Source organism: Lutra lutra, chromosome 3, assembly GCF_902655055.1.
Source record: "Lutra lutra chromosome 3, mLutLut1.2, whole genome shotgun sequence".
Lineage (NCBI taxonomy): Eukaryota > Metazoa > Chordata > Mammalia > Carnivora > Mustelidae > Lutra > Lutra lutra.
This window is the reverse complement of record NC_062280.1, coordinates 57,889,337-57,907,541: the sequence shown is the minus strand read 5'-3', so window position 1 is coordinate 57,907,541 and position 18,205 is coordinate 57,889,337. Positions and strand designations below refer to the sequence as shown.

General features: G+C 36.1%; 1 protein-coding gene across 1 annotated transcript in view; it reads left to right on the top strand.

Moving 5' to 3' along the window:
* The window catches only part of PLA2R1 (phospholipase A2 receptor 1), a 108,986-nt gene extending 91,049 nt beyond the window's left edge, over positions 1–17,937 (top strand). The window contains 13 exon segments of the mRNA XM_047721863.1: positions 3,671–3,697; positions 3,699–3,789; positions 4,460–4,590; positions 4,944–4,998; positions 5,001–5,018; positions 5,021–5,089; positions 8,530–8,768; positions 10,389–10,557; positions 11,976–12,116; positions 12,647–12,763; positions 13,897–14,073; positions 16,829–16,861; positions 16,986–17,937. Coding sequence (XP_047577819.1) covers positions 3,671–3,697; positions 3,699–3,789; positions 4,460–4,590; positions 4,944–4,998; positions 5,001–5,018; positions 5,021–5,089; positions 8,530–8,768; positions 10,389–10,557; positions 11,976–12,116; positions 12,647–12,763; positions 13,897–14,073; positions 16,829–16,861; positions 16,986–17,200 — 1,482 coding nt within the window. The 3' untranslated portion in view covers positions 17,201–17,937.
* The last annotated feature ends 268 nt before the right edge of the window (positions 17,938–18,205 follow it).

Below are 18,205 nucleotides of genomic sequence, written 5' to 3'. Positions count from 1 at the left end.
ATGCTTCTACTCACATATTTTTTAAAGATTAATTGATTGATTGATTGATTTGAGGGAGAGAGAAAGAACAGGAGCAGGGCTGTGGGGGGAAGAGCAGGGAGAAGCAGACTCCCCGCTGAGCAGGGAGCCCAATGCGGGGCTTAGTCCTGGGACTCTGATCATGACTGGAGAGGAAGGCTGACATTTAACTGACTGAGCCACCCAGGTGTCCCATTCACATATTTTTATACAAGGACCTGGATTGAGTGCTAATGGCTGCTTTGCACATCTAGTTTGGAATTAGCCACGATTTGATTTCATGCACAACATAGCTTTTCCTTTAAAAGATACTCTCTTTTCTAAAAAAAAAAAAAAAAAAAAAAAAAAAAAAAGTAATTCACATTATCAGCCACTTTATTCATTCATTCATTTAACTATGTTGGATATTGATAATTTGATGGTAAGGAAAAAACAAACAAAATTCCTTCTCTTTTGTAGCTTGCAGACTAGAGGGGGAACAAACATTAGCAAACCCAATCAGGAGGATAACTCTAGAACTGTAACACATGCTATGAAAGGGAGTTTACATAGTTCTCTAAAAGTTTTTAACAGAAGACCTGACTGAGTAGTCAGAAGGACAGGAAAGCATTAAAAGCAGGGGAGTACAGGGTGTGCTAAGTCCTGTGGTGAGAGGGAATGGACCTATTGAAGAAACTAAGGAAGCATAGAGAACTAGAATGTGAAAAGTGAAGTGAAAGAGAGTTTCTGTTTTTATCCTAAGAACACTAGAAGCCTCTCAAAGGATTTTAACTAAAGAGAACACACCAGGACTGAGTTTGAAAGAATCATTCATGCTACAATAGCAAAAACAGATGTGAGGAAGGCAAGGATGAGGAAGGGTTTTAAGAGTGGTTGGGAAGCTACTGTAATAATCCAGGCAAGAGAGAAGGTAGTTTGGGCTAAGATGGAGAAGGCAGAGACTGTGATGTGGCAGCAATGGGAAGAATGGGAGAAGGCTCTGAGAAATGGGGATGTATGTCTAAATGGTAATTGAAAAGTGGATGGAATGAGAGGCAAAGAGATTCCCAAGTTTCAAGCTTATATAAATACATGGTTGACTTTGCCAGTCAACATCAGTAAGAACACTGGAAAAGAACCAAGTTTGGGGGAAAGGTCATAAATTCCACTTTCAAATTTTGAGCTGGAAATGACTTTGAGATTAAAAAAAAGAATTTTATGTTCAAAACTTGTTTGCAATATAGTAGGCTATCCTTAATTCCTGGTGATAATAAGAGATGCGTTAAACTTGATCACATTTTGCAAATTAGTTAGTAAGCAAACAATTTAAAATTAAGAGTGCTGTACTTCATCTTACTGCTTTGCTTTAATTACTAATCACCCCATTTCAAACTGTGTTAGTAAATATGTTTTGGATTTGTTTGGCTTTTTTTAAGAAACGATGAGGTTGTGGTAATAGGAAATAGTCAAGCTAGTTAATGGTGGCTGAGGCAAACATGGGGGGATGGGGAGTAAGAGGGTAGGGTAGGGGAGCATGTGTGTGTTTTCTGGAAAGATTTATTGAGCTAACTGAACCAATGAGGTTCTTGGTATTTATGAATGGTTCATTAGTGTGACTATCTGAACACAAGGTGAATTCACATTAAATGATAAGACTGCCTAATAATTAGTGTGTGCCACTCATCGGACTTTGTAATTAGAGAAAAGAGACAAAATGAAAGGAAATAGATAAAGGAATAGTTGTTATAAAAATTAAAATCCTTTAAAGCCAATTCTCTTTCTTTGTGAAGCAAACAAGGTAAAGAGGACCAGAAGAATTGGAAATGTACTCTTCTGTTAGTTGGTAACTCCAGGCTACATCCGTGTTTATGGTTTTTATCCTGAAAACAATAGACAATCCTTAATAGTTTATTCATTATGTATGTATGTATGTATTTACAGAAAATCCCTAATAGTTTTAAACTGAAAAGTGACATGATCAGGATTGTGTTCTGAAAAGAACTACCTGGGCACTACTGACATTTGGAGCTGGATAGTCCTTTGTTATGAGGGGGACTGACCTGTGCATTACAGAATGTTTAGCAGCATCCCTGTACTCTACCCACCAAAAGCAAAGCTCCCCCCTGGAGCTGTGACAACCAAAAATGTCTCCAGACATTACTGAATGCTCCGCTTTGAGAATCATTGGACTAAATCTAGAATGCCTGAGAATGTCATTTGACAACTACTTAGGGGTCTGTTGGCTGTTATTATGTTCCATAAATATTTACTGGGGAACTTTCTTCGTTGTGATGTTCAAAGAAGAGCAAGTCTCTGCTATTTAGGGAGGTTTATGATGATGGGGAAGGATTGGGATTCAGTATATTTCTATACTGAAATATAGAAATTAAAGGACGAGGAAAGATGTCTTTCCAAAGGAGGATGGGGAAGGATGTTCTCTCAAGTGTGGGCTTCCACACTAGCCTAGAATTATCTTGTAACTGGAGTTTTCCTCAGTGGTGAAATCTTCAGATCTAACCTATCAATGACTGGTTTGCCTGTGTTCAATTGATAAGAGAATAGTTCACATGGAATATCCTTTGTTTACAGTCTCTCCTGACTTCTCTGGAACTTTGCCTCATCTCCTATAGCCTTTCTTTTCTCTCTCTCCCTTTCCCTGACTCCGCCTGGCCCTATTAACAAGTTTAAATTTCACTGACCCTCCCTGACCTGCCCAGTAGTTACTGTTCCACTTCTCACCCCATAATGACGAACCCTGCATGCTACAGACATGATTGTCTCATGAGTAACAAAAAATTCTCACTGCCAAATCCCACAGCCTTCTTTTTATGTTCCAGACACTATTGGCCACCCTCCTTTCTGTTTCTCTGTCCTAGGTTTCCTTGGGTCTGCCCTTGCTTTCCTTCCAACTGTGCTTGTTTTTTGTTTTTTTGTTTTTTTTTCTTTTCTGACTCTTCCGTGGGGACTTACAAACCACACAGCTAACTCAAGGAATTAATGAATTTAAATACCCGATGTGGTTTGATTCCCTAGTATTCCTCTCTCATTTAAAGTGAAGAAGTGGGGGCGCCTGGGTGGCTCAGTGGGTTAAAGCCTCTGGCTCAGGTCATGATCCCAGGGTCCTGGGATCGAGCCCAGCATCGGGCTCTCTGCTTAGTGGGGGGCCTGCATCCTCCTCTCTCTCTCCCTGCCTGCCTCTCTGCCTACTTGTGATATCTCTCAGTCAAATAAATAAATAAAAATTAAAAATTAAAAAAATAAATAAAGTGAAGAAGTGTTTTGTAAATAAAATTGAACTAAGCTGTTAATTGCTACCTCCCAAGTTTTTTAAAAATTAAGTCTACCACTATATACTTTGCAATCAGGCTGGCTCCTTTTTAAAAGGAATACTATTTTTCACTGAGCAGAAGACATCGTTCTGATATCCTGCATAACAAAACATATCCTTTCTTCTGTTCCTGCTTGGATAGAAATGCATGCAAATATTGACTTACCCTAAAAGCTGGTCCTCTGTTTTACTTTCATACCTTTAGAGCAGCTCAAAGAAAAAAATGATTCATTTCCGCTACAGAAAATATAAAGAATTCTGAAGATTGATCCTCAGTGTCTTTGAGAGGTTTTTATCTCTTTTAGAAAAATATGGAAATGAGTGCTTTTTCTGATGTTTTCAAAGTGCCTTGTGGTGAAAATCCCCAAAGACCCCAAGTGATTGGAAGAACTGGACATCCGCTCAAGATTTCTGTGTTGAAGCAGGGGGAACACTAGTCGCCATCGAAAATGAGGTGGAGCAAGGTAGAGTACTCAATGTTCAATCAGGCAAAAATAACCATTTTGATTCAAATATTTATTTAATGTTCCTCCAAATACTAATATTTCCAAATCCACAATTGAAGTATTATATTACTGATGACACATAAATTTTCAGTTAACCTCTAAGGCTTATATCATGACATCTGTAAAAGTACATTGCATTGCTTATAACTGCTGATTTTTGGAAGCTTTTGTCTCCCCAGTAGCAGTGGAAAAAAATGACATACTTATCATCTTTATTTCAAAATGGCTAAAATAATCTGAGGTATATTCTTTATAATTGCATGATATAATTTTAGATCCCTTTAGATTTACCTGTACGCTTGTATTGGTATTCAGGCAATTGTATACTTCAGTTTAAGTATAGAAGATAAATCCTCTTTTGTCTAGAAAGGCACTGAATGAACACTTGAAATAGTTTTGTTAATGATATGATGAAATCCCAGGTTTTGCCAGCTAATGTGTGTCAATTTAAACTGAAACAGATATGAAAGAGACTGTATTACCTTAATAAGAACAAAGTAACAAATTCCTACATTTGATTGGTAATTAAGTTTTGCTGTCATTTAAAATCACAGCTATAAACAGAATTCAGTGATTACCCAAATGGTTTATATGGTATTAAATTTGATAATGTATTCATATTTTTCAGCTTTCATTACTATGAATCTTTTTGGCCAGACCACTAATGTGTGGATAGGGTTACAAAATGATAATTATGAAAAATGGGTAAATGGAAAGCCTGTGGTATACTCTAACTGGTCTCCATTTGATGTAATAAATGTAAGTCTTCAGATTTATTTTTTAGAAATTGTTTAGCAAGAGATCCTATTTGATACTTACTAAAGTGTTTTTTTACTTCCTATACTTTACAGGCATAAATTTTTATAAGTCTGTTATCAATATATTAATTTTAATAATGCAATTACATGTCATTTTCATGTGTTCCATTAATGTAATTACTATCACAATAATTATTTATTTTGTAGGTTATGAAGTGATCTGTGACAAGGTTTGCTAAATGCAAATAAAGCAATAATAGTGTTTGAATTTTTTAAATTGTCCTTAATAAAAAATGTCAGTGTTATAATGCCTTATGTTACCATTTTTTTGAAAACATACGTATCTTTTTAAAGATTCCAAGTCATAACACCACTGAAGTTCAAAAACATATTCCTCTCTGTGCCTTGCTACAAGTAATCCTAATTTTCATTCACTGGAAAATGGTATTTTGAAGATTGTGGAAAAGAAGGTCATGGGGTTTGTTTGTGAAAAATGCAGGGTAGAAATAGTTGCTTTTTTATTCCTTTCATCTCTATGCCCCACTCTTCTCTTCCATATTTGTTTTACATAGTATATAACTGTCCATTTTCATAGCTAACAGTGCCAGGCACTTACTTTTTGAGTTTTACATATAATCTCCACTACCCCAGGATTATACCCTTTACTGGGGTTCTAAAGACTACAGAGACCACTTGAGAGATGACCACATTTATGCATCCATCTTGGCCATTTAAAAGGCTTACCCGCTTTGTTCTGGGTTTATGAGTATATTCAGGCAATGAAAAGACATTAAGAGATGTGGAAAAGAACAGAGGAATAAACAAATATTCCTGCTTTCTTGGAAACCTAAAAATGCTGGTGGCTAAATTGCCATCCATTGACCTAAAATGTCAGGCTAAATATGTGGCTAAATATGGCGTGTAGCATGTTTCTAGAGCCGATGATCAGAACCCCCAGTGAATTTTGGCGTGAAATACAAATACCATACTATTACACATAGTCAGTAGGGTTGATGATCAAGGCGGATGCACTAGAAGTGACCTGAGTAATAAAAATAAAAACAGCTAGAACAACAACAATAGCTCGTATCTCATGCTTTCACCAAGTGCAAGGCTTCCTTGTACCATGCCACTCTAGAAGACCATAGTTTGTGGCAGGAGCTGGGTGGAACTCTAGGAAGCCTGTTGTGTATATACTTACTTGGAATATTAATTATATCTCTTAGTGTTACATGTATGTGAACTCTTTAATGCACTAGGCATCATCCCCAGAAAGGCAATTGCAGGAAGCCCCATTTCCTAATTCACAGTTATCACCTAAACATAGTAATAGTCAGGAACTGAAAGAAGATACCCTGTCAGTTATAGCAAGAGTATTATAAGAAGAGTAGAGTCTTGTAGGGAAAAAAATATCAATATATCATGCACTCACACACTTATGATATACCTGCCACTGTGCCTTGGCTTCAGAAGCATTAAGGCAAAAAAGTAGGCATAAGTATCCCCAATTTTACAGATGAGAAAGTTGAGGCTTAGAAAAAGTGAATAACATATTCAAGGTCTCTCAGTTAAAGACAATGATTCTATTCTATGACCTTGATGTTGATCTCTACTTAAATTGTCCACTTTAAACTCTGACCATTTTCTCTCTCTGATATTTTTGGGACTAACAATGTATATGTTCTTTTGGATATAGTATAAAGTAGCTGTGGTTGAGAGCATAGGCATTGGAGCTTACACCCCTCCTTCCTCACCTTGGTACATAGCTGTCAGTGAAGTTTTTATTGTCTCTGAACTTGATTTCCACATCTGTCAAGGTGGGATAATTACTGTCTCACAGTCCCTCCCTCTCTCTCTCTCCTTTCTTTCTCTCATCTCTCTCTATATATATACACACACAATGCTTAGCAAGTTGCCAGCATACTAACAAATGACAGTTGTGTCTGTTATTATTTAAAAATATTATTTAACTACACAAATTTTTGTAGCCTACATAAATGCCCAAATTCTGCTCTGCTTCTTTATTTGCCATATAAATAAGTGCTTACATTGGACTTAGAGCCTAAAGTCTAACTGCCTGAAAGATAAATATTTCCACATAACAGGGAGAAAAGGACAAAGTCAAGAGCCCCAATTTGGGGCTTGGTTTCCAATAGATATTTCTTTTTAGGTCAATGGATGGCAAAATTATGTTGCTTAAAATCACTATGTCTTAAAGTTTGATGAAATCAATTACAATGAGAGAATTTTATATGTGTGAAAATACAGATACACAATGGGGGAAACAGTTAAATTGGTATCTAGGCCACATATATGAAAAACTTCAGTTACCTTAATCTTTCTAATTATTATCATTTAAAAAAAATCTACTATGGTATTATACTGGGTTTTTAAAACATTTTTATTTTTTAAGATTTTATTTATTTGTTAGAGAGAGAGAGAGCACAAGCAGGGGCCCGGCAGGCAGAGAGAGAGAGCAGACTCCCCGCTGAGCAAGGATCCCAGTGTGGGACTCGATCCCAGGACCCTGAGATCATGACCTAAGCTGAAGGCAGCCACTTAACCATCTGAGACACCCAGCACATCCCTGTACTATACTGGGTTAAAAGAAATAATAATAATTTAGACTTGGTATATAGGCTGGCAAACAGACCTCTAGTAAAGAATAAACAGGTATAAACGTGTACTCCATAATTTGGTTGACAAATAGGTTAATTTCACTTTGGTTTCACAAAACATACTGCTATTATGTTGAGGTCACATTTTCAGGTAAAAGTCAAATTCCCATTTTGCCATTTTACTTGGCATAAAGAATCAACATTTACTGAGCACCTGTTGTGTTCCAGGTACTATACTCCAATACTGAGTTCCAATAAGTGCCCTATAATGGTTTATCTCTGAATTCTATCCACACCCCTCTATGGGGTGGATCTCTTGTGGAACAGAAATTTGAGGTTCAGAGGGATGACATTTCTACCCAAGGTCACTTAGTCCTATGTAGTCAGGACTAGCATTGATTTTCAGGTCTTCCATCCTCTCCACACCTCATCATGCTCTTTTTCAACCCCAATGTAATAAAACCAGCTGGGAAATATCCCAGCTACTTTGGATCAGACAGTTCAGTTCACTTGTTTTTTCTGTTTAGGATTTTCTAACACTAGCCTATCCTAATACATAATACAGTATAGAACAAAAAGGCAAGTCCACATATTAAAGAGGAAATACCTTGCATGTAAAAACATAGGCTTCACTGTCACATAATCTGTCACTCATGAAAAAGAAAGCATCACGGATCATGTCTGGGAAAACCTTGCCTTTTAATTTGTAAATCTTGACTCTGACAGGTGATATATAAATAGTAAGTCTTTATGGAACTGTGTATATTTTAAGTGTTTATTAATGTAATTTTAAAACTTATTTTTAGAATTTATACACATAAACATTAAACATGATAACAACTATCATGCAATCTCAAATTTAATAAATGGTGGTATTTGATAATATATACTTGTAAAATTATATTTGCAACATTGTATATGATGACATAGTATATGTCAGTATTCTCTTAGTAAGTATTAAGTTCTGCCAGAGCAGTATGTGTTAGGCTGGATGTAGGTAGTGGGATAAAACCTGCCTAAGGAGATCAGTTCCATCAAAAAGTGGTCAGTTTAAAAAGCGACAATAAAAAAATAGGAAATCTAGAAATGGTTAACTATATGTGTCTACTTTTAAAGCCACTCATGCATTAAATTTCCTAACTGTTCTCATTCTTAAGCATCACCTATGCTTTCAGGTATTATCCTCATTTTGAAATAGTTCTGGGAAGGAAAACTCTGATGTTACCCACAGAATGGGCCATTATGACAGGGATCCAAACTAAGCTTTGCCTCCCCCTTTCTCAACCAGATGCTAAAAATGACTTCTTTTGTTCTTGTTCTAGATACCTCTGAACACAGTGTAAATACATCTGATATGTATCCAGTCCCCAATATCTTGGAATATGGGAACAGAACTTATAGAATAATTAATGCAAATATAACTTGGTATACAGCAATAAAAGCCTGCCTAATGCATGGAGCAGAATTGGCCAGCATTACAGATCAGTATCACCAGTCCTTCCTCACTGTTATCCTCAACAGGATAGGACATGCCCATTGGATTGGACTATTCACTGCAGATGTAGGTATCTTAAATTTCTTGGAATATCCCTGCCTAAGTAAGTTTCATATCTGCTTCCTTGTCATATGGCCACTAAAATTGACACCAAAAAAAAATTCCCAGAAACTATAGTAAAAGTAATTGGTTTATAGAATAACTACTGGCCAACCTTATGAAGAACCCATGACTACAAATTATAGGTATACACTTTTTTAAGAGTTTACATCCACTTGCCTAATTTCTGGGAATTAATGCCCTTCAAAGGTTCTCTGAAAATTTCTGAGCATCTGGGGATCCTGCCTCATGTGGGCAATGGAACACATCTTAAACTCAAGTACCTGCATTTGAGTAATTTGTTGCATTTAAGAAATCCCCAAGAAAAATGGATCATGCTTCCTGCCTAGAAATGTGATTATTAATTAATTCAGTACCCCCCTTGGAATTTAACATGCAGGTTTTCTCTCCCTCTAGGGATGTATTTTGGAAAGGAAGACATTTTTATTTTTCTCTTTTTTTAATTTTTTTTATTTTTTTTTTTTAGTTTTCTCTTTTTTTTAAAGTAAAAGTATTATGTGCTCAAAGTACTGAAAAGTAAAGTCTATCTATTCTATCCCAACCTCTGGTTCTACACCCCAAAGAGAATCACTTGTAAACAGTTTCTTGTGCATAATTTAGAAATTTTCTACATATGCACATAATATATGTATATATATATGTATATATATATAATGAATGAATATCTATATCATTTTTTAAGTAAAAATGAGGTCATACTACATGTTCTGTCCTTAAACTTGCTTTTTTTTTAATATACCTGGTACAGCTTTCCATGTGAGCACATAAAAATCTAACACATTCTTTGGGACAGCACTACATAAGGATTTACCGTATCATTCTCCCCTGAATAGAAATTTGGGGTTTTTTTGCAGTTTTTCACAACTACAATAATACAAACATCTTTGTGCAAGTTGGATAAACTTCTAGAAGTGAAATTGCTAAGCACACTTTAAATTTTAAGAGATAGTGCCATACTGCCCACCAAAAGTTTGTATTGACTTACATGCCAACAACTATGATGTCATTTTTTCATATCCTTATCCATACTGGGTATCATCAAAATTTTAATCCTTGCCATGGGGATAGGTGAGAGAATGGTATTTTACAGTTGTTTATTGTATTTTTGCATTACAGAAGGCTTTAACTTCATGTAGTCACTTTTGCATTATGGCCTCTGGATTTTGTATCAGACTTGAAAAGATTTTCCCCACACCAAAAGGATAAAATATTTAGCCAAGTTCTCTTAGGCACTTATATCTTCAATTTCATGTATGAATCTTTGATCAATCTGAAATTTGTTTTGGTGTCAACAACAAGATATTGATTAACTTCACTCTGATTGCTTACTGGGAAGTTATGGTGGTAGGGAACCAAGGATTCCCAAAGCCAAAAGCGATACTGTTGTGACAGATAATTCTACCTCTTTTTGTCAGGCCATATTCACAAGCTGTCCTAGACCCCCTGAAAAAGAAGTCTAAATGTGGAAATATAAATCTATGTTTGAAGTAAGGGCTGCTCAAACAGCAGTGGGCAAAGCCACCAGCAGTCCTAGCAAGGAAATGATGGCTCAATTTCCCTCCACAGAATGGTCTTAATTTTGCCTGGTCTGATGGATCCAAATCTTCCTTCACTTTTTGGAAAGATGATGAGTCATCCAGCTTGGGTGACTGTGTTTTTGCTGATACCAGTGGGCGCTGGAGTAGCACAGCCTGTGAGTCGTTTCTTCAAGGAGCAATTTGTCATGTACCTAGTGGTAGGTTCAATTCTGTTCAACTCAACAAAAGACATACTGGGATCCTACTGTGTGCAAGGCACTATGCTAAGCAGGAGCTATGAGTAAGAGTAGTAAGAAGTATCTGCCCTCAAGAAGCTTCTGTCTGGTCTGTTAGGTGATGTTCAGACACATAACTATTATACCAGGCAGGGCTACCAAATGATGGAAAAGAGGTAGCAAGTGTTGTGGGGGTTAACAGGAGAGAGAACACATCATACCCACTTGAGAATAAGTAGAAAGACTTCTTGAATGACATTACTATGGGTACTGGCCTTGAAGAATAGATGGGAGGTAATCAGACAATGATGGGACATGGAGAGGCATTCTGAACAGAAAAGTTTGGGCAAAGACATGGAAGGAAGAAAGGATTGGACATGTATAAAGCAAAGCTGGTGTTGTGATTTGCCTGCGTGACAGGGTACCTGTAAGGAGAGATGAGAAATCAGGCTGGAAACCTGCATTAAGAGCATGTATGAAGGAAAAGGTAACTCTGCTTCTAAAACACCATAAAAGTTATCCTTCCCTTTTCAATAATCTTGCATTTATTGAGTACTTAAGAAGTGTCAGGCACTAGCTCATTTAAACTGCTTGTGTAGGGACACATTGGTTGGATCAGTTAGTAGAGCATGCAACTCTTAATCTCAGGGTCAGGAATTTGAGTCCCATGTTGGGGGTAGGATTAGATTACTTAGATTACTTAGAAGAAAAAAAAATTTTTAATAAATTTCTCATGTAAGAAAGATGTTGTTGTTAGCTCTCTCTTTATAGATAAAGAAACCAAAGTGTGAAGAGGATAGGTAACATGCCAACCGTCATGCACAATTAGGATTTCAGCATGGATTTGACTCTCATGCTTGACCACTAAAGCAAAGTCCACCTGAATTTTCCCTTAGTTATGTATGATGTTTTGTTATGCTATGTTTTTTTCCTGAATGCATTATTTTCCCTCATACGTTGATTGGCAGGTAATGATTTGTTAAATCTATAATATTCAGCACTGCACAGAACATATTTTGTACATTTGGAAGTGCCTCTTACTAACTTCGTTCAGTTTCCAGTATTTCTATGAATCACATCCCCCAGTTTTTCCAACCTTTAGGATACCAATTATAAATGCAAAAGACAGCCACCCTCACCCATGCTGCACCCAAACTAAGGCTAAGAAGTTATGCATTAATATACCCTGTTACGTGTAGGTAAAGACTATTTCTGCCAGAAATGCTACCAACCAGTCTTGCTTTTATAATCATTTATATTAAACCCACTCTTTCTGAGTATTATCATGAAAATCTCATTACACATATTTATCTTAGTCTGTCATAGAATTTAATGCAATGTTTATCTTAATAAATGAACCCAGTCACCACCCTAAAATCATAACTGATTTTTGTTCATAGAAACAAAACCATTTGGACACCCAGAGTTGTGCTCAGAAACATCTATTCCCTGGATAAAATTCAAAAGTAATTGCTACAGTTTTTCTACAGTCCTAAACAGTATGAGTTTTGAGGCTGCTCATGAATTTTGCAAAAAGGAAGGTAATTCTTTTGTGATGGTAAAATGCTTTCAATGCATTCCTTCTTGACATTTCAGTAAACAATGTGGTTTCCTTCATTTGTCTGATTATTTAGTGACTTTAGGAACAACAACAAAAGTTGAAAAAATAAACACTATTGAATTTGCTTGTTTGGGGATGGTTTAATCTATGAAATTCAATGTCCAGGATAGAATTTGAAAACCTAAGATGATGTTTCAGAATACTACACTTTCCCAAGAAAATGTTCTTTTTGAATGCATTTGAATTATAAATTTTTAAAGTTTCCTAAAACTAACATTCTATGCTTTGACTTCTTATGTACAACCTTGTGTCTTTTAATAAATGTGGCATAACTTTTAAATTTTTAATCAAAAATCACTTATTTACAACAGAAATTTTCACTCTGCAAAGACTGAACTTTACAAATTATGATATAGGAGAATTTTTTTAACTGTATTTTTAAACTGTATTTTTAACAGTATTACACATAAACACAAATGCTTGCTTATTTATTGCTTATCTCTTTTGTAGGGTCTAATCTTTTAACAATCAAGGATGAGGATGAAAATTCATTTCTCCTAGAAGAGCTTTTTGCTTTTGGTTCTTCTGTCCAGATGGTTTGGTTGAATGCTCAGTTTGATGGTGACAGTAAGTGATTTTGGTAGAGAAAAGGAGAGGGCATAAATAAATACATGGTGGGTGGTCAAGGTTGATGAAAATGGCAACTGGAAACCAGAAAGCTCTTCTTGGAAACCATAGCATGTATCCTAAAGCCATTTCTTCCAAAGACAATATTGCCAACCCTTTGCTATATACCCTTGGGTCTTTTGAAATAATCCCACAATACCAAAAATGAAAACAAGCAAACAATAAGTTTATCTTATACTTACCTTCACATCATGAAGATTCTTGGATGGAAACTTGTGTTCACAGACTTGGTCAGAGGCAATAAAACCTTATTTATTTGAAAATACCCAGATTATTCCTCAATGTTATAAAAGCACAACAGAGTTATAGAAGTGTTTCAGGGATAAATTGTGCCATTAGAATTACTTGATTCTCATAAAAACCAGGGTTTGTGATCAAATGAGAGCATGACATTCTTCTCTCTATGTAATTGATGGTTATTTAAAGTATTTGTAAAGAAAATTATCGTAATTGGTATGGAGAACTTATTACAGTGGTATGCCAAGGGGGAGGGTGGGTCCACTCTGATAAGGAGGAGTGTTTCAACCACAGACATTGTTTAGAATTTCTAGTCCATTGTGATAATAAAAAGATGACCAACTTTTAGTTCCTTTTATTGTTGGTTTTAAATCCTTTCAGACAATGCACCCCCATTATTGCTTACCCATGGATGGACTCATTGCCCCCATCCTTCAGTACCCCAGTGGCTTGTTTTTTAAAGAAATTCACTATAAAATTGTTTTAGAAAGTGAGCTATTTTGCAATGATATAGGAGTTAGGACTGAAAATGATTTCTTTAAATTGATTATAATGATAGGGAATATTTCAAAATTCAAACTTACATTTAGAAAGATGATATTCTAAATGAACTAAATTAGAACAATATATCTAAAATAAATAGAAAGCTGTTCATAAGGCAACTTTACTAATACCTGCCTTGTGATGTTGAGTTCATGACTATACCTAAGAGTTGCATGCATCAGATAAGGAGACAATATCATTAACTGAGGATCAGCTTTTTATGGCTCACTCCAGTCTTAGTATATTTGATAATTGTACATATAATTCATAGTAAGTCAACAATTTTTCCACAGATGAAACCATAAAGTGGTTTGATGGAACTCCCACAAATCAGTCAAACTGGGGCATTCGGAAACCAGAGATGGATCATGTCAAACCCCATCTGTGCATTGCCCTGAGGATCGCTGAAGGAGTATGGCAGTTATCCCCATGTCAAGAAAAAAAAGGATTTATATGCAAAATGGAAGCAGGTAGGTAAAGCCAGAGGGTAATTCTTCATTTTGATTCTACCCTGACTAATGCTGTCCACCTCTGTAGCGTTTAAAGCTTTGAAAATCCAAGTTTTCAGGGAGTATTCAGATAGAGTCTAACATTATCATCTTGTTCCACATCAAACAAGACAGAGGGCATTTCAGCTCCTTGTTTCTCTAATACGAAGGAAAAAAAATCATTGTAAAGATTATGACTTTCCAGTGTCACCCTTGCTGTTAATGGGCAAAAAAAGCAGTTTAACCTAAAAAAAAAAAAAAAAATGGAACTAGCAGTGATAATCAACATCCCTTATTCTGGCAACCGGTACTCACAAATTTTAAGATTCATCTTCGGTCCCAGAAAAAAAATCTAGGCCTTAGGTATTCTTGTTGTAGGTAAGTAGATGTGATTCTCTGTTGCTAGCCATACTATACTACAAAAGTCATATTTTAACTTTGTCTTGAGCTACATAGTTTGTGGTGATAAAAAGAAATAATAATTTTAGAAATGTAAACCATAAAATTCTAGTCAGTTGCAAACAATACAGAGATTTCTAAGATAGGATGTTAGCAATGATCATTAACAGTAGAAATGTGTTTTTAATAATAATCACATTTCTAGATACTCATATTGCAGAGAAGGAGGAATTGGTGTGGTCCCGGCTGCTGGTGAAGGTTTCCAAGAAGAGATAAGGTTTTAGAATCCCAAGAGATGAAGAGAATAGAGTAGGGAAGGCATCTTTGACAAAATCCCAGCATTACTGAATGCAGCAGCTGAGAATGAGCATAGATAGAGTCAAGGGCTCACACTGGGTGGCGATGGGAATCAAACTGGGCAGTAATGTAGGATCCATTCATGGAGGGCACCGGTCTCAAGAGATGAACTTGATGGGGAAGAAGACACAGAACCCCTATGTGCTCTGTAGACACATGCAGTGGAATCACACTCATCCAGATGTAAAGGGAGTCAGTTGTAATTTGAGCAATAGAACTAGGAACACGAGGAAGGAAAAATCGTCAGGTTTCTGTGATCTGTTAGACACTGGGGCGGAATGAAGGAGAAAAAAACTGGTAGCTATTGGCACGAACGTTCAAGCCCCAGTAGCCTAGATAGCAATTCTGTGTGGAAAACATGACTGAGCCTAATAACTAGTGTGCCCAAGTGATCAATAGCATTTAATTTTAAAACCAAATCAGAAATACCTCATGTCTGTACAGGGCTGTAAATCTTCCTATAATATAGAGAACACCTCTTTCATCCCTCACAGCAACTTCCTAAGTCTCTGGAAGAGATATAATATTCCCTTTTTACAGATGAGAAAAGCACTGGGGCTACATCAAGGATCATTTTCCAAATATTCTGACTCTACAGCCTTCTGTATCTGCCCACTGCCTGCATCCAGAGAATAAAAACTCTTTTACAGTCTTTCTTTAAAAAGTATCTTCACACAGACACATAATATATGTTTTCAATTGTATTATGAAAAAGTGTGCAGTATTATGGTTTTGCTGTTGGTGATAGTGTTTCAAGTCCATAAGAGTGAATGGGCAGAAGTACTGCACCTACGCGCTTCCTTCACTCACAACCCCTTTACTGGTCTTCCTCTGAGTTATTCTCTACATATTTCTCTGGATCTTTACCTAGATTAAAAATAGCAGAGCTCAAATTTATAGATAGAGTCTACTTGAAAGAGACACTTTTCTACAGTAGAAAGTCCTCAAACAGGCACCCTCCAATTTTTTGAGTGGAGGAGCTATTATTCATTTCCTGAGATTCTTGAGATAGCAAAGGTGAGAATGTGATGATTTTAAAATCCTTGTATGGGGCTAAAGAGATTATCATTGCTGGATAAACTCCATCTCAGATCTTAACAAAACTTAGTTCCTTGCATGCAGGGACTATATTTTATTCATATTTTATTGCAGCACAGTACTGAGACCGGATCAGATGGAAATTTTTCAGCTTAAAAAAAAAAAGCAGGGTATGTGTTTGTGAGCAATAATAATGATTACAATAAATCAGGGGTCAGCAAAATTTTCTTGTAAAGGGCCAGACAGTAAATATTTTAGGCTTTGGGGGCCATATAGTCTCTGTCACGTGCCATTGTAGCATGAAAGCAGCCACAGACAATACATAAATGGATGAGTGTGGCTGAGTTCCAACAAAACATTATTTATAAAAACAAGCACCAGATCTGATCCATGAGCCATAGTTTGCTAAGCCCTGCTATAAAAAATAACATAATATTGCTGAATTAAAAGAAAATTTTCAGGGGGCGCCTGGGTGGCTCAGTGGGTTAAGCCGCTGCCTTCGGCTCAGGTCATGATCTCAGGGTCCTGGGATCGAGTCCCACATCGGGCTCTCTGCTCAGCAAGAAGCCTGCTTCCCTCTCTCTCTCTCTCTCTGGCTTCCTCTCTGTCTACTTGTGATCTCTCTCTGTCAAATAAATAAATAAAATCTTTAAAAAAAAAATAAAAAATAAAAAATAAAAAAAAAATAAAAGAAAATTTTCATCTCAGTTTTTTTTTTTTTTTAAGATTTTATTTATTCATTTGACAGAGAGAGATATCACAAGTAGGCAGGGAGGCAGGCAGAGAGAGAGGAGGAAGCAGGCCCTCCGAGGAGCAGAGAGCCCGATGCGGGGCTCGATCCCAGGACCCTGGGATCATGACCCGAGCTGAAGGCAGAGGCTTTAACCCACTGAGCCACCCAGGCGCCCCTCATCTCAGTTTTTTTCTTTTGTTTTTGTTTTAGGTATTCATGTAGTAAAGGAGCATTCAGGAAAAGGTAGGTTTGAACAGTACAGAACATATTGATTTCTCTTAGAAATAATAATATAGAAAGTAACTATGGGACAGTATCTATCTTAACTCATTGTCATTGAACTTTTCCTTTTTTCATCTTGTCTCAGGACCAAGTCACAGTATTGTACCTCTTGCAGTAGCACTCACACTGATAGTGATTCTGGCACTTTCCACACTCTCCTTCTGCATATACAAGCACAATAGAGGTGTCTTCAGGAGACTTGCACAGTTTGGGAATCCTTACTACCCTACAACCAACTTCAGCACAGTACATTTGGAAGAAAATATTCTCATTTGTGATCTTGAGAAGACTGACCCATAACAATGAATTCAAAGAATGCCACAGCCCTAACGATAAGTAAAGACAGGAGGAGTCTCCCCCGCATTTTCCTTTACAGACCAGAGGGCACTATAATTTGAACTGTGTCACTATTTTAATTATTCTTAAACAAATCAGATGGGTGTTGATTTATTCATTTCCCCAAACTGTGATCTATTCTTAAAATGGGGAAATTATACAATGGTTACTAGTCGGAAAACAGGAACTATCAAAAGTAACCCTATTGAAGACTCTCAAACCAATGTGAATGATAAATTTTGTATTACTATATTTCTACTGAAATTTTAAAAGAATTTTCAAACTAATCTGATCTATTCAGACATTTACTCACACTCATTCCATTAAAAAAGAGAGGAAATGAAACAAATTATAAAACTCTATGCTTGTATATAAGATGAAAAATTAAAGTCTTCTGAGAGGTTTCTTGTTTGTTTTTTAATTCAGTCATTTTAACATCAGGGTTTAGAAAACTAATTTCTAAACTTAAAACTCACGTGTTCTGGGCTCTAACCTGATATTTGTTTTTATTAGTTCTGACTTCTCAAACTAAAGAAGAAAAAAGACCTGTCTTTAAATAGGAAAGATCTTGTTAGCAACACACTTGCATAAGCAACTAAATAATGTGGCCTAAAACCTTCAATTAATAAATGATGACTGTGTTTGATATTTTAAAATATAGATAAGCTTAAAAGAATTTATTAAAATTTCACTATCATTAAGACTCATGGCCTTTATTAAAACCAAAGGTATAAAGTAATCTATAACTCTCCTAACAACTGAAAGATATAAAATATAATTTAAATCTAAAGAGGAAAAAATGAAGATGTGAATTACAGTACCATTAGAACCGCACTAGAAAATATATTGAGAAGTACTAAATAAATGACTCTCCAATTATAATCTAGCTACCTTTGCTATATAAACAAATTTATGTGAAAGTATTCTATTTAGTAAACTATGGTTCTTAAGAACCATCTCTGTTTGTGT